The sequence below is a fragment of the Chiloscyllium punctatum genome, chromosome 23, assembly GCF_047496795.1.
Source record: "Chiloscyllium punctatum isolate Juve2018m chromosome 23, sChiPun1.3, whole genome shotgun sequence".
Lineage (NCBI taxonomy): Eukaryota > Metazoa > Chordata > Chondrichthyes > Orectolobiformes > Hemiscylliidae > Chiloscyllium > Chiloscyllium punctatum.
The window spans coordinates 82,670,590-82,694,146 of NC_092761.1; the positions used below are offsets into that span (position 1 = coordinate 82,670,590).

A 23,557-nucleotide genomic window follows, 5' to 3' on the forward strand; every position below is an offset into this window, starting at 1 on the left:
GCCTGTCTACATATTGTGTCAGGAAACCCTCCTGCACACATTGGACAAACACCGACCCATCTAACGAACTTGAGCTATAGCTTTCCCAGTCAATATCAGGAAAGTTAAAGTCCCCCATAACAACCACCTATTACTTTCACTCTTCTCCTGAATCATCCTCGCAATCCTTTCTTCTACGTCTCTAGGACTATTAGGAGGCCTGTAGAAAACTCCTAACAGGATGACCTCACCTTTCCTATTCCTAACCTCAGCCCAAACTACCTCAGATGGCGAGTCTTCATCCATTGTCCTTTCCACCGCTGTAATACTATCTTTGACAAGCAATGCCACACCTCCCCCTCTTTTACCCCTTAAGTAAACAATGAGAAAATGGAACAGTTTTGGTACTGAGAGGGAAGATATTTACAGAGAAGGATAAGGATTCTCAAAAGAAGATTTTTTCTATCTTTGAGGAATATTCTTATATTATCTCAGCCGGGGACAGTGTTTGCATTGACTATGCCAAGTAACTAAGACAATGGTCACAGAACCATGTCTCCACCCCCAAACCACAGCCTCTGAGCAGAACGAGGAAGAGTATGACATCAACAGAATGATGACTTCATCGCGAGGACCAAAGACTCTTTAGTTCTTGATATTATGTATGAGATCATAAATTCCGCACAACTCAGACTTTGGGCATTAGTGATGTGAGACATGGCTTTAATGACACTAGCCTTTGAATGTTCCCTTTGTACACATTCCTCAAACCATAGATTACTCAGACAAGGAGGAATCAGATTGTGATTCATCACCAGGTAATATTCATATATTTCCTTCATAGTTGACCAAGACTGGTTCAAAGTAGACTTTGCTGTATAGTCTACTTTCTAGGCTGCAGTTGTTACACATTATAGAAGGACAAAGTTACAGGAGAATACAATTTCTTTTCGAAATAGCATTGACATTGGACTTATGTTCAACTTCACTGGCATTATATTTGGGCTCGGTTATAATACAATTTAAAATCAAGTAAAAGCGCAAGTGTAAATTTAACAGCATGAGTCAGTAAATGCAAAATTCTTTGTATGCTAAGATTTATTATGACTATTTTTAATATGCATACACATAGGAAAGCCAGTTAAACCAGCAAAATGTGACATTGTGCATTCACAATAAAATTATATTCTTAAAAAAAAGAATATGATCAATTTTTAATTATTTTCCATTGCCCTCACAAATTACAAAGCTATTTGTAACAAATAATTCCAAACTGGAAACAAAAATAAATACAGAAAGCATTGTAAAACATCAGAACAACAGTGCCACATTTAATTTGTAACATTATGTTAAAAATATTCTTCCAAACCTAAGTAGTAAGGGGTGGATGCAAAAGTTGGCTCAATCCTAGATGAGGAGCAGAGTAAAGAGACATTTTTTCTTTAAATGGCAAAAGCTTCAGAGTTAATGGTGAATCTTATGGCTGTAATAATGATGATTGTTGTTACTGAATAATAAACACAGGTTTAATTCTGGGTCAGATGTTAGCGTCCAGCCTTCCCAAGGATAGCAAGGATTTAAAATAGAAAGAAGCTTCATCTTGTCTACACTATTTGACTGTGTGCTACCATTAGATTCACATCAATTATTATGCACAGGACACACTGGCATATTTGTCTGGCTAAGGTTGCTTCGGAGGATGGTTTTTAATCCTCATATCTTTGGACATGTTATGACATATCTCTGTGGCAGCTAGGGTTTAAACCTGAACCCTCTGCCCCAGACTTGGGAAGTATCACCATTGTGCCACAAGAGACCCTGAATGACATTATTTGCTTGATATTTGTAGTGAAATTGTGAACTACTGCTGAAAACACCAAATAGTGAATATAGTAAATCTTGATCCTTAGGGTGAGTTAATTAGTGCCCAATTGGGGCTAATTTTGCTCTCGTACCATCAGGAACTCAGTTGAGTCTAGCTAAAGTTATCTGAACACAAGAACTTATATCACTTGGTTGAAGATTATAGCAATAACTGCAAACCCTAGTCAGAATAATTGTTTTAAAGTAGTTGTATCTTATTTATAACTGTCTAACTATTTTGGAAAAATGGAACATAGGCCTTTCCATTTTCATTCTTCAACCTATTGGAAGGGTAACCATGGAATAGGTTCTGGCTGTTTCAACTTAATTGAAATTAAGCACAAGTCCATCACGTATACATTTGTGGAGCAAGTGATGGTGTAGAAAGAAACATGAGTTTGATGTAAGGGAATGCCTTCCAGCTTCTGTCCTGTGATGCATTAGGGTATTTGATTGTGATTAATTTGACCCGTAAATGATCAAGTGATATTATTGCATGCAGTTCAAAAGGTGTATTGCTTATCATTGCAGAATAAGAAAGCACATCAAATATTTTGTCATGACACTTGCGTGCTTTTCAAGTCATAATGCATACTATCATAAAGCCAAAAGCTGTCAAGTGAAAAAGCCCAGCCACACTGATACAGTGTAATTACATCTGATTTACACAAAGATACAAATATGTAAGTAATTCAGATTGCTTGGCAATCAACAGTTCATTTCATAGAAATGATGAAGAAACATCCTGCTTCTAACTGAAAATCACAGATTTGGGTGTAGACAGGGATTGCTTCTTTGAGCAACAAATTCCTACAGACATTGCCTTGGTACCATATAGTTTCTTACAAGCGATGTCCTAAGCTGAAGTCAATATAGGATGGTGTATAAATAATAACAATAATGTAGCATAATGTAAAATGATTAAGACCTGAGTAAAAGGTAGATGGCAATAAAATAATCTTGTTTTTGTATGAACCAGCTATTTTAATTCAAAATACAAAATATGTTGGATATAATTTTGTAGAATAAGAGCAATGTGAATCCTTTCAGTGTTTTTGTGGCTTGAATTCTACTGTACTCTATAGCAATTTCAAATCTTGGAAAATATCCCACCATGTTAGTACAGTCTCTGCCACTGATAAATCTTGTTGATGTGTGGTAGAAGCTATAATGGCATTACTGACAGAAAAATAGTTTATTTGAGTTTTCTCTATCAATCATTTTAACAATATCTCTTTAAATTTCCTTTAATTGGAACAATAAAAGACCCAAAACAAAATTGCAGTAGGAATGTATTCACAACTGCCAAACGTATTTTATGACTGCAATCCTTGTAATTGTTGCAAAGTATCTAGTTGTCTGGGTAACACATTTGGATATACAGGATCTGGAACACTATTGCCATTGATGAAAGTGCTATAAATTGCTACTGAACATGTGCAGACGAAGAATTGCAATACATTTCTTGGCAAGCACACATTCAAACTATTCAACAATATTAATGGAACATTCTTCAAGGACAGCTTGCTATTCAGTGGATTTCCTTAACCAAAGCATTAAAGTTCCCTGAAACCTTAGTTATTTGAAAATTAGAAGTAATCAAGAATCTATTATAGAATAATTACAGAAGATGTCTGTTCAGCCGTACATGGTTTTACCAGGTCTCTACAAGAGCAATCTAGCTAGTCTCACTTCCTCACTTTTACCTGTAGCCATGCAAATTATTTTCCCTTCAGGTGATTATCCAATTCCTTTCAGAAACTCATGATTGAGTTAAGCCGCACCACACTTGCAGCCAGGGCATTCCAGACTCTAACCATGCACTACTTGGAAAGGTTTTCCTTGACTCACCATTACGGCTAGCACAATGGCTCAGTGATCAGCACTACTGCCTCACAGCAGCAGGGACCCAGGTTCAATTCCAGCCTCGGCAACTGTCTGTGTGGAATTTGCACGTTCTCCCTCTGTCTGCGTGGGTTTCCTCCGGGTGGTCCGGTTTCCTCCCACAGTCCAAAGATGTGCAGGTTAGGTGAATTGGCCATGCTAAATTACCCATAGAGTTCAGGGATATGTAGGTTAGGTTCATTCATCAGGGGTAAATATGTAATAGTAGGGGAAGGGGTCTGTGTGGGTTACTTTTTGGAGGGTCAGTGTGGTTTTGTTGGGCTGAATGGCCTGTTCACGCTGTAAGGATTCTATGATTCCTTTTGCCAATCACAAACAGTACAATGAATTTTCAATGATCAAACTGACTAGTCAGGTTTACATTGAGTTCAAAAAAACTGCTTTTACTTAAAGGATAAAAATGATTTGTTTATACAATTTATCATTGAGCTGTGTTATTCCCAATCCATCAACTCAATGAAGGCTATTTCCTTGGCTTTAAGGGGTTTTACGGCATGCTTACATTATGAAGGGACTATACAAATCTTTCTCCGAATTGAATCAGAGTTATGAGTTTCATAGAATTCTATGTTAAAAACAGATGTTTTTAATGGAAACAAATTTGCCCTTATGCTTGTTGAGTGCGAAAAAGGTAAAGATTGTTCCAGTAATTTGTTGAATTGATACTGCGATGTATTAAAGTACAGTGGCAGCTACACCTTGAAGTCTTACATATGAATGCACATTAAAACATTCCTAATATAAGGTACACATTCATTCCGCAGGAGTGAAGATAGCGGGAATAGTCCAGATTGGGGACTACATTTCTAGGATGCAGCATTTCGGGGGTTTGATCCTGTTCCAATTCTCCCTTTCTTCAAGAGGTACCTGATCTGTAGAGTCATAAAGATGTTTACAATAAGTTCCAAAATATAGATGAAATTCACTTATATTGGTTAAGATCACATTCTGATACCACACAGTTAACGAGCAATATTTTAGCAATATACACAATATTCCAAATACCATTGCCGTTAATGTAGACTGGCTAGTAGGAGTAGATCTGGACCATCCAGTGATCCTGACTTGTGCTGGCATCAAGTAAGGCTAGATGCATGAATTTTAGCAAGGTAAATTTGTGTTACTCAATTTAATAGGTTGTTGCACATGAAGAGCTGGTGAAATGAGCAGCAGGGTGGATGCATTATGTCTAGTGAAGCAACAGCATTAAAAATGTTTGCTGTTTGTCCTTGAAGTGGTGATATGTACATAACGTGGGAGGTTGGTTTTGTTGACATAACTAAGAAATGATTCTGGAAACAGTAATCATTTATGTACATTTGGCAAAACTATGCACCTATAGGAAATCCTTATCAGCTTACCCAGGAAGATTTTAGAAGTTGTGTTATATGAGATGGAGGAGAGGACAATTCCCCTTTTTGCAGTGGAGGAGTAACCCGTTATGAAAGCAAATGTCGAATCTGTCAGGACAGAGTTGGTACAGTAAGTGAATGAAGTCTACTGTTGCTAGGGACTCCTGGGGTAAATTGTGATGGACACTTCTGGTCATTAAATGTAATGACAGATTGGTGTGCTTACCTTTAAATACATTTTAGTGAAATTTGACATCAGTCAGGATGCAAAAGGAGCAGTAGTAGATTCATCACTTATTTATACATCCCACCCTTTCTGCCTTTTGATTGAATATGTGGTGGGGGTGATGAGCAGCCTTTTTGAACAGTTGTGTCCTTGTGTTACAAGACACCCACAGTGCTGTTAGGAAGGGGATTCATGGACTTTGACAGTGAGAGAACAGAATATATATTTCTAAGTCAGCTTGGATGTAGCTTTGAGGATAACAGGCAGATGAAGGTGCTCCAATGCAAGTTCTGCCCTTGTCCTTCTAGATATTAGAGTTTGCAGGTTTATAGGGTGTTGTTGAAGGAGCATCTTGTACACACTGCTGCCACTATACATCAATGATAGAGGGAATGAATATTGGTGGTGCTCATCAAGTGAGGTGCTTTTGCCTTGGTTCCTTGAATATGAGAGCTACAGATGGTGGTCAGGTTTTGGGGATACAGGAAGTTAGTTGCTCACCACAGAGTTCTTAGGCTCTGATCTAACCCTGTAGCCATAATATTTATATGGCTGTTCCACTTCAGTTTCTGGTCAATGGTAAACCTTGCATAATGTTAATAGAGGTTTCAGTGATGGTAATGCCATTGAACACCAAGCCATTACAGGAATGGAGGAGTGACTTAAAAAATAAAACCAACAAGGGAATTATTCATTTGCTTTTTCTCACCCGGTCTCCTTCTTCTCCCGGTTGCACCAGATGAATGGGTTGATCATTTTCCAGGTTCCGAATGCTGGGATCAGCTCCATGATATAACAGCAGTTTGATTATTCTCTCTTGATTTCTCTCATTTTGGAGACCTGCAGCCATATGCAATGCAGTATTTCCATGAGCCTGATAGAAGTGGAATAAAATTGGTTGAGATCATGTTCTTCTCTTTCGTTTATTACCAGTTCATTGCCTTTTTAATCTTTTTTGCCACATTTCTGACAGTCTTTTCTGTATACCACTATTCACCTCAAAATTAAGTGTGAATTTCTATACACAAGGGGGCATAATTGAACGTTCTGGCTGTTAGCACAGGGGAAAGGATATCAGATTAGCTGGTTATACCTCTCTCCAAATTGAGCCTTCCATTGAGGAAAATTATAGAGAGAGGATTAACAGGCAATTAAAACCATTCCATCCTTTTTAAAGGTTGCTACAGGATAACATTACCCCAGGAGTTTCAGTTTTGCATTCCAGATATTTAAAAACAAATGCCTTGTAACTATGGTGTGCAATGTTAATGTAAGAAGAGGGTGGTGCATGTATGGAATGAGCTGCCAGAGGAAGTGGTGGAGGTGGATACAATCATAACGTTTAAGAGGCATCTGGATGCATACATGAAAAGGAAGCGTTTAGATGGATTAGGGCCAAATGCTGGCAAATGGTACTTGGTCAGTTTGGGATGTCTGGTCAGCACAGATGAGTGGGGTCGAAGAGTCTGTCTCCATGCTGAATGATGCTATTCATCATTTTCCCCTATTCAAGGCTAGAGATGGATGTTCAGATAAATATTCTTAAAACAGTACACTTGAGATTGAGAAATAACCCTTGGGGACTTGAGCTCAAGTCATCAATTACTCTTCCTACATCGGTTTTGGGGATGACTTATGATGTTGCTTAAATTGAGTTCTGATCCCAGGCATGCTATTGTGGACATCTGCCAAAGGGAAAGCACGCTCTTACATGAAACTCCATGCTAGGGAGAGATAAAGATTGAGAGACCACACACTCTCTCTCTCACACACAAACACTTTCATGTGCGCGTGTGTACACACACACACACACACACACACACACACACACACACACACACCTTCCCCCGACATTTACCACATATCAGCCAAGTAACCATTCCAGTGAGTTTCATGGAGGGTTTCTTTCTGTGAACCTTAGTGAGCTATCTTCTCTAACATGCCTGACACCCTATGCACCATATCCCTGTGACTCCTCCCCACAACCGCCCCCCCCCCCACCCCCTCCCCAGCTCCCTGCCCTACTCATTGTGTTCTCCCACCCACTGCAGACAGATGTATTGCCAGTGTGGAGACCTCCGAGGGTGCCGGCACCAATGCCATCTTTAAAGCCCAGCCATGCCCCGGTCATGTGCAGGCAGTCTGCAGCTGCTAAGCATGGGGTTCCTGACCATTGCCTCAGACATGTCAGGTGAAGGGAAATTGGCAACCCACTTTGCTGAGGAGTTGGAGAATCTGTTGGAAAGGGTGCGAGGGGCTGGGTGGTGCAGCACTGCACACAGAACATACCCTGAGCTTGAGGAGCAACCAGTGAGCTGGAGTTACCAGGTTACTGCTCTGACTTTCCAGTTGGGAATTGTTACCACCTAGTTTATATCAAATGGCATGAGAGAATGGATAACAATGATGTAAATTTATATAACTTGGAGGACGTCGCTGCATGCAAATCTGCCTTTCACTGCTCATTAGCAAGAATCTTGTCTCACTGTCCAACACTTGGTTGGAAGATGGAACATGTTGCTCTTGATATCAGGTAGCTCCTCGGGAGAGGTGCACAGCACCAAATTTTTTGCAGCTGGGCTTGGGAAGATTCTGCCCACTGTTGAACATACTGAAAGGTTCCAAACTTTCCTTTAAAATATTACTTAGAATGAATTAAATACATGCCCATTGATTTATTCTGGTAGATTGAAAAGTCCTATGTCATCTGTGGCTCAGTGTGTGTTACTACCACCAATGAGTCAGAAAGTTGAGGATTCAAATACAATATAAAAGTCTTGAATACACAATCAAACCTAACAGCACAGTGCAGCACTGAGCTGTTCGTTTGTTCAAATTGGTCTGGAATGTCCTGAGGTTATGAAAGACAACTACATATATGCAAGTCCTTTCTTATCTCTTTCATAAACAAAACTTCTGTTGCCATTAGAGTTCTCAAGGAAACTAGTGCTATTCAACTTCGATGCAGGTATTGAGAAAAAGTTTTAATTACCATTGAAATGGATTTTTTTTATGGGGGTGCTTGATCCCTGTCTGTTTTCATACTGGCAACAAGTTCAAAAACTCCTTGAGCGAAATACATTTGAAGGCAATTTGAACCAAGTTTCTAACTGGCAGTAAAACATTGCACAAAGCTACCCTCAATTTGGCAGGGAGAAGCAATCTCACTTATACAAATAGGAGGGAAGCCTAGTTCCAGGTAATGGAAAGAAAAACATGCTGGAGCATGACAGTTATGAGATGAGAAATGAAGACGACTATTGGAACACACTGGTGTAAGATTATATACTAATGATGATCATCATAAATTGGCTTTGTGGACTTAACCAGATCAGTCTTGTTCCATTTTTATGGAAGTAATGATCAAGAATTACATGTAATATTGCACATTACTGTTAATGTCTCAAATAGTTTGATAGTAAACTGATGCGTTCCACTCCATAATGAACCTTTCTTCCTAGATTATATTACTGATTTCAAGTGCACTAAATTAGCTCCAATCGATAGAGAGGTTTTTTTTGCACAGATCTGATTTCTTCTCTAATATTTTGGATTAGTGCCCGTTTTTAGTGGGGCCTGTCTCTACAGGCCAATCATACACACCCTTCGTCTTATTTTCTGGAACCCTGTTGCTGGCATTTCATGTTTATGCTTTCTTGCAGGTACATGTTCCATAAAACAGTATCAATTTACCCATAATTGTCAAATACATGCAAAAACGCGTAACATTTACTTCATAGTGCCCCTGTTTTATTATTATAACAACTGTATTTCCTGTACAAAAAAGTTTGGAACTATTACTTCTTCCAAAGAAGAGTCATGTTTCATTCAAAATATTTACTCTGTTTCTTTCCTGAGATATGCTATCAGATCTGCTGAGTTTCTCCAGTGCCCAACACTTTGTTTTAATTTCAGATCTTCAGCATCGACAGCATTTTGCTTTCATTTTACTGTATTTAATTTTTGCTGTTATACATGTTGCATTGAGATTAATGCTACATTATTGTTTGAAAACCTAAAGTCTAAAATGGAAGAACAATGTATAGCTTTGTGTTTGATTGGTATTTCTATTTTTTGTGCATTAAGAGGGGGGAAGATATAGTTTTATTTTCATTTTTAAGTTCTGTTTGTAGTTATAGAGTGTCTGGACATTTGTTTACATGCTTTTTAATAAACCAATTAAACCCTTGAAGTGAACAGTTCAGTCCATTAAAATATGGTAAAATGAAAAATAACTGTTGCCCTGTGATAGGGATCCAGTGTCACAAAAGGTCAGAACTATTCTGAAAAAAATGCAGTGTGCAGGTTCATTTAGAGAGGAAAGGTCCATAGAAGCAGATGCATTGTTAACAACAGTTTCCAAAAGAGTCTGGGCTGAAAAAAGTTTGTTTTAGAGAAAAGCATCTGGAAAGTTGGTGAATCTGTAGACACTAGATAGTGGAGTTGCATGCTAAACTAATAAAAATACAGGTCAAAAAATTGCTGGAAATTGAATATTTGAAGAGACCCATGTATTTGCTCTGAAGATGCTTAGAAGTCAGGAAGAAGAAAGCTCTAGACACCAATGACAGCTACATCAACTGAACAAGGAACTCTAGCAGGGAGACAACATGGTAAACATTTACTAAGGTTTGAGTATCTGAAAGGTTGTTGTTGGGGTAAAAGGGGTAATCTTTATTTCCGGTATTTATAATAACTCCAATTTAAATAGTTCTTATGAAGAGTAACACTGATCCTGTTTTCTTTTGTATGATAGACTTTTACGTTCTTTTGTTGAAGTACAATGGCAGTCTCTTGCAAATATGTTTGTAATTAATCACCATAATAAACACATAGCAAAAATAAAAGTTGTGATTGATCAAGCAGGATTTTACTCTGAGATCTGATTTGTCCAGTACTCCCATAGGCTGGAATTATAACAATAGTAAAAGGAAAAAGATGCACCAAATGTAATAAAATGTAAAGTACTGGGACAGCTCAATCAAAACCTTGAAAATGAAGGACAGAGAGCAGACATAAATTGCTGAAGCTGTAAAATAACACATTATGTCTGCTTTTAATGTCTTATGTTAGGAAGGATGAAAAGATCTTTTTTCACTGAGATCAAATAAACAATGAGAATCTTGAGTTAAGAGAATGATCCCAGAAAATAGTTTTCTTCAAAAGTGAAAGGATGAGGAAAAGGTGTGATCATATTGATCAAAATCTTGAAAGATTTTGATCAATATGATCACACCTTTTCCTCATCCTTTCACTTGAAAGATTTTGATGGACTGACTTGAGAAAAACTATTCCTGCTTTATGAGAAGGCAGACATAGAGTCATAGAGTCTGGAGGAGATATTAAATGAGTATTTTGTATCCGTATTTACTGTGGAAAAGGATATGGAAGATATAGACTATAAGGAAATAGATGGTGACATCTTGCAAAATGTCCAGGTTATAGAGGAGGAAGTGCTGGATGTCTTGAAACAGGTATAGGTGGATAAATCCCCAGGACCTGATCAGGTGTACCCTAGAACTTTGTGGGAAGCTTAGTGAAGTGATTGCTGGGCCTTTTGCTGAGATATTTGTATCATCGATAGTCACAGGTGAGGTGCTGGAAGACTGGAGGTTGGCAAACGTGGTGCCACTGTTTAAGAAGGGTGGCAAGGACAAGCCAGGGAACTATAGACCAGTGAGCCTGACCTCAGTGGTGGGCAAGTTGTTGGAGGGAATTTTGAGGGACAGGATGTACATGTATTTGGAAAGGCAAGGACTGATTAGGTTTAAGATTAAAATGAAGAAAGTGGATTAGTGAGCTTTCTTACTTGGAGAGTTGCTAGAAGATGAAATGTTGTATTGCAAACAATTAAGCCCATAGTAACTTTCAAAAGGCATAAGGCTAAAACATTTTTAAAACCCAGCAAAATAGTTGAATTAGACATATTGATCAAACGCATCATACTTCAAAATGGAGGTCCAGTTTGGTGATTTCCAAATATAGTCGCTCTTTTAAAAAAAACTGATTGTCCTTTCTGAGAAGGGCTGTCACAGGTACGATAATCTGAATCGCCTCTTTCTCAGCGGGAAAACTTGACTGAATTTAGTTTGGGAAAGTGTTAAATGGCTGGCAGCTGTAGTGAATCACCCAATGGCATTTGAGAACATCTTGAATCATTTTTCAAGATGGGTTTCATCTTCCTAAAAACATAAGGTGCGGGAAAAGAGAGAGATGACTCAACAAGATCACAGCTCATCCTCTGCTTCAACTTTCTTGCCATTTTCCTATATCGCTTCATTTATCCAAAAAAAACCTTTCTTTCTCAGCTTTCAGTGTGTTCATTGACTGGGAATTCATAATCTTTTGAAACAGAAAATTCTGAAGATTCAAACACTTTGAATTAAAAAAAATTCTTTTCATCTCAATCCAAGGTGACTGGAACCTTGTCCTGAGACTTCAGTTTGGGTGAGCTAATGATGCTCAATGTGCAGTGACAGGCAGCTTGCAAATAGAGTCATAGAGTCATATAGCACAAAAACAGACACTTCAGTCTAGCCAGTCCATGCCATCCATGTTCCCAAACTAAATTAGTCCTACCTGCTAGCATTTGGCCCATGTCCCTCCAAACAATTCATATCCATGTACTTATCCAAATGTCTCTAAAACATTGTAATTGTACCTGCATCCATCACATCCTCTGGAAGTTCATTCCACATACGAACCACTCTCTGTTCCTCATTCTTTTTAAAAATCTTTTCCCTCAACTGATGGGAATATTGGACAAATCAGATCTCAGAGTAAAATCTTGCTTGATCAATCATAACTTTTAATATTTGCTATTAGTTTACCATGGTGATTAGTCACAGACACATTCACAAGAGGCTGCCAAAGAACTTCGACAAAAGAACATAAACATTTATCACATAACAGAAATATAGGATCTCTGTCATTCTTTATGAGAATTGTTTGAAAATATGCCCCATATTCTTGAAATACTGTACCTGAGGGAAAAGACACCTCTTATGTATACCTCTCATGATTTTATAAACCTCTATAAGGTCACCCCTCCACCTCCTACGCTCCAGTGAAAACAGTCCCAGCTTGTCTAACCTCTGCTTATAATTCAAACCCTTCATTCCCTGCAACATCCTGTTAATTCTCTCCTGAACCCTCTACGGCTTAATAATACCCTTCCTATAACAGGGCGACCAGAACTGGACACAGTACTCCAGAAGAGGACTCACCAACATCCTGTACAACCTCAACATAACATCTGAACTCCTATACTTAAAGGTCTGAGGGATGAAGTGTATTAAACACCTTCTTAAGCACCATTTCTACCCATGGCGCAAACTTCAAAGAATTATGTACCTGAACCTTTAGGTCTTTTGTTCTACAACACTACACAAGACCCTACTCTTAACTGGTTTTGACTTTGTTTGTTTTATGAAAATGCAATACTTCGCATTTATCCAAATTAAACTTCATCTTCCACTCTTCAGCCCATTGATCCAATTGATCAAGATCTCTTGGATAACCTTCTTCATTGTCCATAATACCACCAATCTTACTGTCATCTGTAAACTTACCCACTGTACTTTCTATATTCTCATCTAAATCATTTATATAAATGACAAAAAAAAAAGCAGACCCAGCACTGATCCCTGTGGAACATCACTGATCACCAGACTCCAGTCCAAGAAATAACCCTCTACCGTCACTCTAAGTCACCTGACGTTAAGCTAATTTTGTATCCAAGTGGCAAGCTCACCCTGAATCCTGTGTGATCTAACCTTACTAATTAGTCTGCCATGTGGAACCTTGTCAAAAATTTTAATGAAGCCCAACTAAACAATGTCTACTGCTCTGTCCTCATCAATCTTTTTGGATACTTTCTTAAAATCTCAATCAAGTTTATGACACGCAGTTTCCTGTCCACAATACCATGCTGACAATCCCGAATTGTTCCTTGCCTGTCCAAATGCATATATGTCATATCTTTTAGAATCAGTTTCAACATCTTAACCACCATCAAAGTCAGACTCACAGGTCTATAGTTCCCAAGCTTCTCCTTACATCACTTCTTAAACAAAGGCACAACATTAACCACTCTCCAATCATTTGCTATCTTACCCGTAATTATAGGTGATAGAAATATTTCTGGAAGGGGCCCCACAATTTCTTCCCTAACTTCCAACCAAGTCCTGAGATATATTTGATCAGGTCTTGGAGATGCATATTTTTAAGGCCTCCAGCACTTCCTCTCCTGCAATGTAAACTGCCTTCAAAGTACCAATATGTTTTCCCCTTCATTCTCTAGCCTCCATTTATTTTCCCACAGTAAAAACTGACATGAAATATTCATTTAATATCTCTCTCATCACCTGAGGTTCTTCAAAGATCACCTCTTTGACCTTTAAGGTGTCCTAATCTCTCTTCAGTTGCTCTCTTGCTCTTAATGTACTAATAGAAACCTTTTGGATTATTATGTACCTTATTTGCCAAGGCTACCTCTTTGCCTTCCTGATTTCTTTCTTAAGAATGCTGCTAGATTTTTATACTGTTCAAGAGATTCATTTGAACTCAGTTGTTTATATCTAATGTATGATTCATTTTTATTCTTGACAAGAATTTCAATATCTTTATTCATCCATTTTTCTCTAATTCAACCAACCTTTCAGTCTAACAGGAATATAGTAACTGATTTTTTGTTATCAGACTTTTGAATGCCTCCCACATATTCGACATCCCTTCACCTATGAACAGTCTGCTCCAATCAATTTTTGAGAGTTCTTCCATACCATTAAAATTTGTCTTACTCCAATTAAAATCTTTAATTTTTATGGATAATTGATCCTGTTGTGTGATCACTTCCCTAAATCTACTAGTTTTATCACACCCAGTGTCTCTTGCATGCCATCATTGCTATTAAGACCTACAAATAAGCAGCTAAAATAGCACCTTATATGTAAAATAAACTACCCTTCTTTACCCAAAGAGTTAATGTTAGGCATGCAAAAAATAAGAATGTTTTTTTTAAAAAATCAAACGTATAAATCTTAAATTAAGTGTAAGGAGGCAGGGTTTCAGCAGCTACTTTCTGGAGCTGAGCTGTAAGTCTAAACATAAGAAGGAAGTGAAGGTACTGAGTGGAAGGAAGATTGCATTGTGCTGAGGAGTGTGCAGCGCGTGAGAACATTTGAGCGTTCAGTTGAAGAATTTTGTAGAGCCATACATTCTAGCCAATGGGTTCTAATGTAAATGCATGTACATCATTGATTTATCTGCTTTCTAACAGGTGTGATGCCTAAAAAAAAAATCACCAAACCTTTGAGGTTTCAGGTTGAACATTTTTGGAAGATCAGCATCCTACAAATGGCATAGGACCCTGCTTAAAGTCTTATACAAAGCAAAATCTGTTCTGACAAAATAAGTGGCTTGCTATTTTGAGGTGCAAACCTTGGTCTTATTGTTTCAAAACAATTTTTATCTACTCAGTCCCAAGTTCTGTGCATAATTTGGGGTGGAACAAATGAAAGTTGATACTATGATCTAACCATTAGTGAAATCTGATTCCTCTGAAACAAAACCAATGTCTGCCAAATCCTCTTTCCACTTCAAATCAAACAACTGATGATGCTGCAATCTAATGGCTTCCAAGAAACATTGAGACTTACTAACTGCTGATCTATTCCTACAATTAGAGTCATAGAGTCATAGAGATGTATAGCACGAAACAGACCCTTCGGTCCAACCCGTCCATGCCGACCAGATATCCCAACCCAATCTAGTCCCACCTGCCAGCACCCGGCCCATATCCCTCCAAACCCTTTCTATTCATATACCCATCCAAATGCCTCTTAAATGTTGCAATTGTACCAGCCTCCACCACTTCCTCTGGCAGCTCATTCCATACATGTACCACCCTCTATGTGGAAAAGTTGCCCCTTGGGTCTCTTTTATATCTTTCCCCTCTCACCCTAAACCTATAAACCTAGGGTAAATTTTACCCTATCCATGTCTCTCATAATTTTGTAAACCTCTATAAAGTCACTCCTCAGCCTCCGACACTCCAGGGAAAACAGCCCCAGCCTGTTCAGCCTCTCCCTTTAGCTCAAATCCTCCAACCCTGGCAACATCCTTATAAATCTTTTCTGAACTCTTTCAAGTTTCACAACATCCTTCCGATAGGAAGGAAACCAGAATTGCATGCAATATTCCAACAGTGGCCTAACCAATGTCCTGTAGAGCCACAACATGACCTCCCAGCTCCTGTACTCAATACTCTGACCAATAAAAGAAAGCATACCAAACGCCTTCTTCACTATCCTATGACTAAAATATTTCACCAATATTGTAATTAAGTTGAGATCTTAAATTGCCTTACGTTTGACCGAACCAATCTTGGTGCATGTACGTTATTAATTCATCTTTTCTCTTACAGATGATTTTTAAATAAATATCACAAACCTTCATGTTGACAAATTCATGTGACCTGCTGCCACTGAGTTTCAGAAAATAATCCAACAGCAAGAGGTTTCCTTCCTGAATTGCGAAGTGTGCCACTGTTTTATTGCTTTTCACGTCCTGTTTATAAGAAACAAAACTAAGTTTTGAAATATGCATATATACTGTCGGCTGAATCTGGTGATGAGGCATTCTATCCAGTGCCCCATGCATCTTGGCATGTAGTGGAATCTCAGAGCATATACTTGGTTTAGGTGGTAACACTGTGTTATGGGTTCTCCTTCCAAACCCACAACCACTACTATCAAAAAGGAAAGAGCAGCAGATGCATTGGGAAACCACCAGCTCCACCAAACCTGACTCGGAAATGCATCACTGTTCCCTCAGTGTGGCTATGTAAAAATCCTAACCTAATGATATTGTGGCTCTACCTACAGCACATGGGCTGCAGTGGTTCAAGAAGGTAGCTCACCACCACTTTCTCAAGGGCAACTAGGGACGATCAATAAATGCTGCTCAGCTAGCGGCGCTCACTTCCTGAGAATGAATGAATAAAAGAAGTCCCATTTCACTTGTGTGATGCAGTACCAAGGTAATGACGTACTTTCAGTTTCTGTGCAGAATGCATCAAAACACACTGAGAATTCCTGTCATGACATTCTTTTCCAATAACCACAATCGTCCAGATTATTTGACCTATTTCTGCTTTGTGAAGTTGTGGTGTACAAAATTAACTACTGTGTTCTGCCCATGTAATAAAAGTAGTGACACATCAAAATTACTTAATTTTTGAAGAGCTTCATAATGAATTTTGACAATATGATAAGCTGCCCATGCAAATGCAATTTCTTTCTTTTTCCTCACTTTTCTTTTCTCAAAGTATTGATCATTGTCATGCTCCTTGATAGTTGTCCAAAAGAAATAGAATATTTCTTCATAGGATCTTTAGAACATAAAGTAGCTGAACTCAGATTGTGGTTAGTAATCTTGCCACAGTTAGTTTCAGAGCAGTCTTAACATTGTTCTGGGAGCAGAATGTCTACCTGGCTTCTTGCAAACATTCACAACCAGGGTGTGGTGGTGATGCAATGGAAATATCTCCAGCCTGGTTGCACTAATGAGGACATGGGTTCAAATCTCATCAAGGCAGTCTTTTTTTTTCATTATTAAGAATCCATCTGGTTCATTAATCTCATGGAAGCAAATCTGTTCTTGTTGTGTCTGGCCTAAATGTGACTCCAGGCCTACGTTAGTGTGGTTGACCCTTAAGGTTTCTCTGAAATGGCCTAGCAAGCCACTCAGCTGTGGGTGGCTCATGACCCTCTTTACAAAGACAACAGGCAGTGGGCAACAAATTATGACATTAGTTTTGATGCCCTTGTCCCATGAAATAACAAAGTAAAGTGGAAGGTATCAAAAGGTATAAAACCACTTTTTAAAAATTGAATACAAATAAAAAATTTCAACGTAACTAATCTTTGTAACCCCATAAAGCTCCAGATAACTAAATCTTCAGTTTCATCTTTAACTGCTCTAAAAATTACTGAAATTGCTTTTTTTCTGGTGTAGGAAGTTGAAACAAAATCAAAAAAACTCTACATGAAATTAAGGTTTGTGTGATTCCCAAAGACATTAGCTTTCTGTATTTGTCACCATATTATATTTTGGATGAGTTACATTCTTGGTGAAAGACAAAGGATACACGGTGTAAATTCTATCACTAACCTCGTCTCTATTTCCTTCATCAGTTCATAATTAAAGTAGAGAGGCAATAACTACCACCCATATAATTGTCCATTCCACTCCATTTCTAGTCTAGGCAGCCATAGTATTCCTATACTGTCACACTGTGGTGAGATCATTGAACATCAATCACAGATTGAATACAGAACATTTCTGGTCTTATTTCTTCAGCCTAGTAGCTGAGAAATTGGAGGATTCTTATTTTTTTAAATCATGACTGAAATTAGAAACTTGTTCAATGTAGTCCTTCCTCTTGGTGGCACAACTCCTAGATACATCAATAAATGCTGACCTCTAACAAGCTTGTTTAAAATCTCTAGCCTTGTAAAAGGCAACCGAGTGAAGACTAGCACGTAAATTAAGGATATTGTCATATGTGTGCTCCTAATTACACTAGCTGAAAATGAGTTGTTGGAAAAGCACAGCAAGTCAGGCAGCATCCAAGGAGCAGGAGAATCGACGTTTCGGGCGTGAGCCCTTCTTCAGGAAAGATGAAAGTGTGCCAAGCGGGCTAAGAAAAGGTAGGGAGGAGGGACTTGGGGGAGGGGCATTGGAAATGCGATAGGTGGAAGGAGATTAAGGTGAGAGTGATAGGCCAGAGTGGGGGTGGGCGGGTAGAGGTCAGGAAGAAGATTGCAGGTTAGGAAGGTGGTGCTGAGTTCAAGGGTAGGGACTGAGACAAGGTGGGGGGAGGGGAAATGAGGAAACTGGAGAAGTCTGAGTTCATCCCTTGTGGTTGGAGGGTTTCTAGGTGGAAGATGAGGCGCTCTTCCCCCAGCCATCGTCTTGCTATGGTCTGGCGATGGAGGAGTCCAAGGAACTACATGACCTTGGTGGAGTGGGAGGGGGAGTTGAAGTGTTGAGCCACGGGGTTGTTGGGTTGGTTGGTGCGGGTGTCCCAGAGGTGTTCTCTGAAATGTTCCGCAAGTAGGCGGCCTGTCTCTCCAATGTAGAGGAGGTCACATTGGGTGCAGCCGGTGCAGTAAATGATGTGCGTGGAGGTGCAGGTGAATTTGTGGTGGATATGGAAGGATCCCTTGGGGTCTTGGAGGGAAGTAAGGGGGAGGTATGGGCGCAAGTTTTGCATTTGTTGCGGTTGCAGGGGAGTGGAGGTTGGGTTGGTGGGGGGTGTGGACCTGACGAGGGAGTCACGGAGGGAGTGGTCTTTTTGGAGAGGGGAGGGAAATATATCCCAGGTGGTGGGGTCCGTTTGGAGGTGGCGGAAATGACGAAGGACGATACGATGTATATGGAGGTTGGTGGGGTGGTAGGTGAGGACCAGTGGGGTTCTGTCCTGGTGGCGATTGGAGGGGCGGGGCTCCAGGGCGGAGGAGCGGGAAGTGGAGGCGATGCAGTGGAGAGCATCGTCGACCACGTCTGGGGGTAAATTACGGTCTTTGAAGAAGGAGGCCATCTGGGTTGTATTGGGGAGATATACTGTATCTGGATTTCCAAAAGGCATCTAATGAGATGTCACACAAAAGGGAAAAACACAATAGAAGAGATTATGTTGTTGGGGTAATGTATCAGCATGGATGGAGAACTGGTTAATGGACAGGAAGCAGAGAGTAGGAGTAAATGGTGAACTTCAAATTGGAGACTGTGACTAGTGGAATGCTACAATGATCAGTGCTGGACCCTCAGATACTGACAATCCATATTAATGAGTTCGATGAAAGAATCAAGAGTAAAGTATTTAAATTTACTGACAGTACAAATCTAAAAACTTAAAATTCACACAACACCAGGTTATCATCCAACAGGTTTATTTGGAAGCACTAGCTTTCGGAGCGCCGCTCCTTCATCAGCTGGTTGTGGAGTATAAGACCGTAAGACACAATTTGTAGCAAACATTTACAGTGTGATGTAACTGAAATTACCTGATGAAGGAGCAGGGCTCTGAAAGCTAGTGCTTCCAAATAAATCTGTTGGACTATAATCTGGTGTTGTGTGATTTTTAACTTTGTACATCCTAATCCAACACCAGCATCTCTGGTACAAATCTCGATGGTAATGTAAGCTGTGTGGAGGATACAAAGAGCTAGCATAGGTTAAGTGAGTGGATAAAAAGACGGCAGGTTAAGTATAACATAAAGGGGCGGTGGGATGGTTATAAGAATAGAAAAGTAGGATTTTTTTTTAGAAATGCATGCTGTGAGAAACCTGGATGCACTGAAACAACGAATACAAAATGGGCAGACAAAACAAGCAGTCAGGAAGGAAACTGGTGTGTTGATTTTTACTACAAGAAGATCGGAATACAAGAATAAACTGGTTTTCCTATCATAGCACGGGGCTTTGGCGAGACTGCACCTGGAGTACTGTGTGCTAATTTGGTCACCATATTTAAGGAAAAATGTACTTAAATTGGAGGAGAATGGTGGGCCTTCACTAGATTGGGCCCTGGGATGAAAGGGTTATCGTATATGATGACTGGCTGCGCAAATTAGGCCTATTCTCTTTGAAGTTTAGAAGAATGATGGGCCATCTCATTGAAACATACAGGACCCTGACAGAGCTTGGCAGGCTAATACTGAGATGATATTTCTATGGGCTGGGGAATCTAAAACCTAGGGGCTTTGTTTCAGGATATGGTGATAATCTTTACGACTGAGATGAGGAGAAATTTCTTTACTCAAAGAATTGTGAATCATTTGAATTATCTACTCCAAAGTGTTGTAAATGTTCCATTCAAAGTTTGTGAGAAGATTTGTAGCTCGGGTGCTCGTTGTTGTGGTTCTGTTCGCCGAGCTGGGAATTTGTGTTGCAGACGTTTTGTCCCCTGTCTAGGTGACATCCTCAGTGCTTGGGAGCCTCCTGTGAAGCGCTTCTGTGATCTTTCCTCCGGCATTTGTAGTGGTTTGAATCTGCCGCTTCCAATTGTAAGTTCCAACTGTCCGTTGCAGTGGTCGGTATATTGGGTCCAGGTCGATGTGCTTATTGATTGAATCTGTGGATGAGTGCCAGGCCTCTAGGAATTCCCTGACTGTTCTCTGTTTGGCTTGTCCTATAATAGTAGTGTTGTCCCAGTCGAATTCATGTTGCTTGTCATCTGCGTGTGTGGCTATTAAGGATAGCTGGTCGTGTTGTTTACCCGCGCAATTTCATCAACATATACCTAAGGGAAAGACAACGGAACGAGGAGATGCCGCAACCCAAAGGACTAGCCACAATACCATACATCAAGAGCATTTCCGAACTGACAGTCAGACTACTGCGACCACTAGGAATAATAACAGCACACAAACCAACAGCAACTCTCAGACAACAACTCACCAGAACGAAGGACCCGATACCCAGCATGAGCAAAACCAATGTAGTGTACAAAATCCCATGCAAGGACTGCACAAAACACTACATAGGACAAACAGGAAGACAGCTAACGATCCGTATCCATGAACACCAACTAGCCACGAAACGACACGACCAGCTATCCTTAGTAACCACACACGCAGATGACAAGCAACATGAATTTGACTGGGACAATACTACTATTATAGGACAAGCCAAACAGAGAACAGCCAGGGAATTCCTAGAGGCATGGCACTCATCCATAGATTCAATCAACAAGCACATCGACCTGGACCCAATATACCGACCACTGCAACGAACAGCTGGAACTGACAACCAGAAGCGGCAGATTCCAACCACTACAAATGCCGGAGGAAAGATCACAGAAGCGCTTCACAGGAGGCTCCCAAGCACTGAGGATGTCACCTAGACAGGGGACGAAACGTCTGCAACACAAATTCCTCGCTCAGCGAACAGAACCACAACAATGTTGAATATATTTAAGGCTGAGACAGAGTTTTGGTCTTTCAAGGAGGGGAGTGAGCAGGAAAGTGGAGTTGGAGTCTAAGATCAGCTATGATTGTATTGAATGGTGGTGCAGGCTTGATGGACCAATTGGTTTACTCCTGCTCTGCTCACTTGTATATGAAAGAAATACGTTTAAAATTTCTGACAGGGGTGGAAATTTGAGTAAAGGTCAAACATTTCTGCATATGAATAGATAGCATTGAAGTTATATACTGTAAACCGATAGAAAGAAACAAAGTCTGTGGAAAAGATTAGCCAACCTGTCCTTTGTTGTACACTAAGATAACTTGGAAAAATAAGTTACCTGGCTGGTTATCAGGGCTCCCATTTCAATTAGTAGTCTAATGCAGGACAGCAGTTGTTCAGCTTTGCACTGTAGCTCATCCTGCCTCTGTGGTAACAGGTTAGGATCGTAGCAGAGTTCCCGAAAAACCGAGTTATGAGAAATGACAGCACAATGCAAAGGAGTAAGCCCTGAAACACAAAGGAAATCAAAAAGAAGATAATCACCTGGAAAACAGACCATCAACAAATTACTTTTATTTGTTCTGTCCTGATAATTATTTATCACCGAACTTAGCTGTCTAAAGTAATCTTGCATTTTTTGACTTGACACTATTGATTTGTTTTGAAGTAAGGCTTTCTATGCAAGTATTGCATCATTAATGAATGGGTAGTCAAAGTTTAAAACCTTGTCTAGTCAAGTCTTATCTTGCATCATTCCAGATAAGGAGGCATCCATTAATTTATTCTTAATAAAAACCAAAAGAACTGCGGATGTTCTAAATCAGAAACAAATCTGGAGTTGCTGGAAAAGCTCAGCATATCTGGCAGCATCTGTGAAGAGAAATCAAAGTTATCATGTTGGGTCCAGCGACCCTTCCTCAGAATGGTTCTGAGGAAGGGTCACCGGCTCCGAAACGTTAACTTTGATTGATTTATTCTTGTTATGTTTTATCAGATTGTTTTAGAGATATCTGGATAGTTAAACGTTTTGTTCAGATGAGGAAATAGAATAGCTCACAGCATACATCCAACAATTATGGTCTTTGTCTTAACTTATTTAAAACGTACAAGGATAGTGAGGAGAGCGGTGTATTTTGATTGTCTTTAAGATAGGTGTAAAGCTTGGATTACTAGAACGTTCTCTGATCGGAACTAGACATGCTTAAGGCAAGTTCCACATTTCCAAGGAACTGAAATGTGACATTATGTGCATATTCCATAGGACAATGAGCCAATTCATCACTGAAGCATGCACCGATAACTTTATGGAATGCAATCTTATTATTCCTGTCCTTAATGGACAAGAAAATCTTGTTGATAGACTGGACAAAAACACTGGTAATCAAATTTAAGAAGGAGGAGTTAGATTAACAGAAGCGAAAAAACCCCAGAAAATAACCGGTCACCTTGCCTGCAATATCTGAATTAACATCTTTTAAAGCAATAATCACAGAATTGTTATGGCATGCAGGAGGCAATTCAGCTCTTTTCCCTGTAATAGCTTTTCAAATGAGCATCATTACCTAGTGCCAGTCTCCTGGTTCTTCTACATTTCTTTGCAAATAAACATCAAATGCTCTCATGAATTGCATCAATTGAACATGTCTCCATCACATTTCCAGGCAGTGCATTCCATATCCTAACTACTTGCTGAATGAAAACATTTTCTCGCATCACCCTTGCTTCTTTTGTACACCATTTTAACTCTATGCCCTCTCATTCTTGTTCCTTTAACATGTTAATAATGTGCATGGATTAGGACTCCAGGCGTGGACACAAACTGAAATTTTGAGATCTGAAGCTCTGAGGCAGTTATGGCCTCTATTACTAAACTAAATTCTAACAACTGCAATCCTTCTTTAACATACCGTTGCTCTCTCAAAGGTAACTTGTACCTCAAAGGTAACCTTTGAATCTCAAATTAGTGTCCCAAAGTGAATATTTTGGGAAGAACTGCTGTGGAATCTCTTTACACTAACCATTTCAAGTTTTGCTAGATACCTATAGAGTTCTCAACATCGTCAGAAAGTTGTGATGGAGCAAAATCTTACCATAATTTATCTGATTCAAATCCTTTTCTGGCTGTGGAGCTATCAATCAAAACATACTCTAGTGGTGACAGAGAAATCCCTGCATAATTTTATTAAAACGCTTGAACCATATTCAAGACTAAGCATCTTCCTGAGGTGTATTAGCAGGATCACACAGAATTATA

General features: G+C 39.5%; 1 protein-coding gene across 1 annotated transcript in view; it reads right to left on the bottom strand.

Moving 5' to 3' along the window:
- Positions 1 to 1,218: 1,218 nt before the first annotated feature.
- LOC140494188 (NF-kappa-B inhibitor delta-like) overlaps positions 1,219 to 23,557 on the bottom strand; it is a 131,028-nt gene continuing 108,689 nt past the window's right edge. Inside the window, exons 9-12 of the mRNA XM_072593305.1 lie at positions 21,641 to 21,810; positions 15,778 to 15,894; positions 6,035 to 6,199; positions 1,219 to 4,619 (exon numbers count right to left, since the gene is read on the bottom strand). Of these exons, the coding sequence (XP_072449406.1) occupies positions 4,554 to 4,619; positions 6,035 to 6,199; positions 15,778 to 15,894; positions 21,641 to 21,810 (518 nt within the window). The 3' untranslated portion in view covers positions 1,219 to 4,553. The remainder of the gene's footprint in view (positions 4,620 to 6,034; positions 6,200 to 15,777; positions 15,895 to 21,640; positions 21,811 to 23,557) is intronic.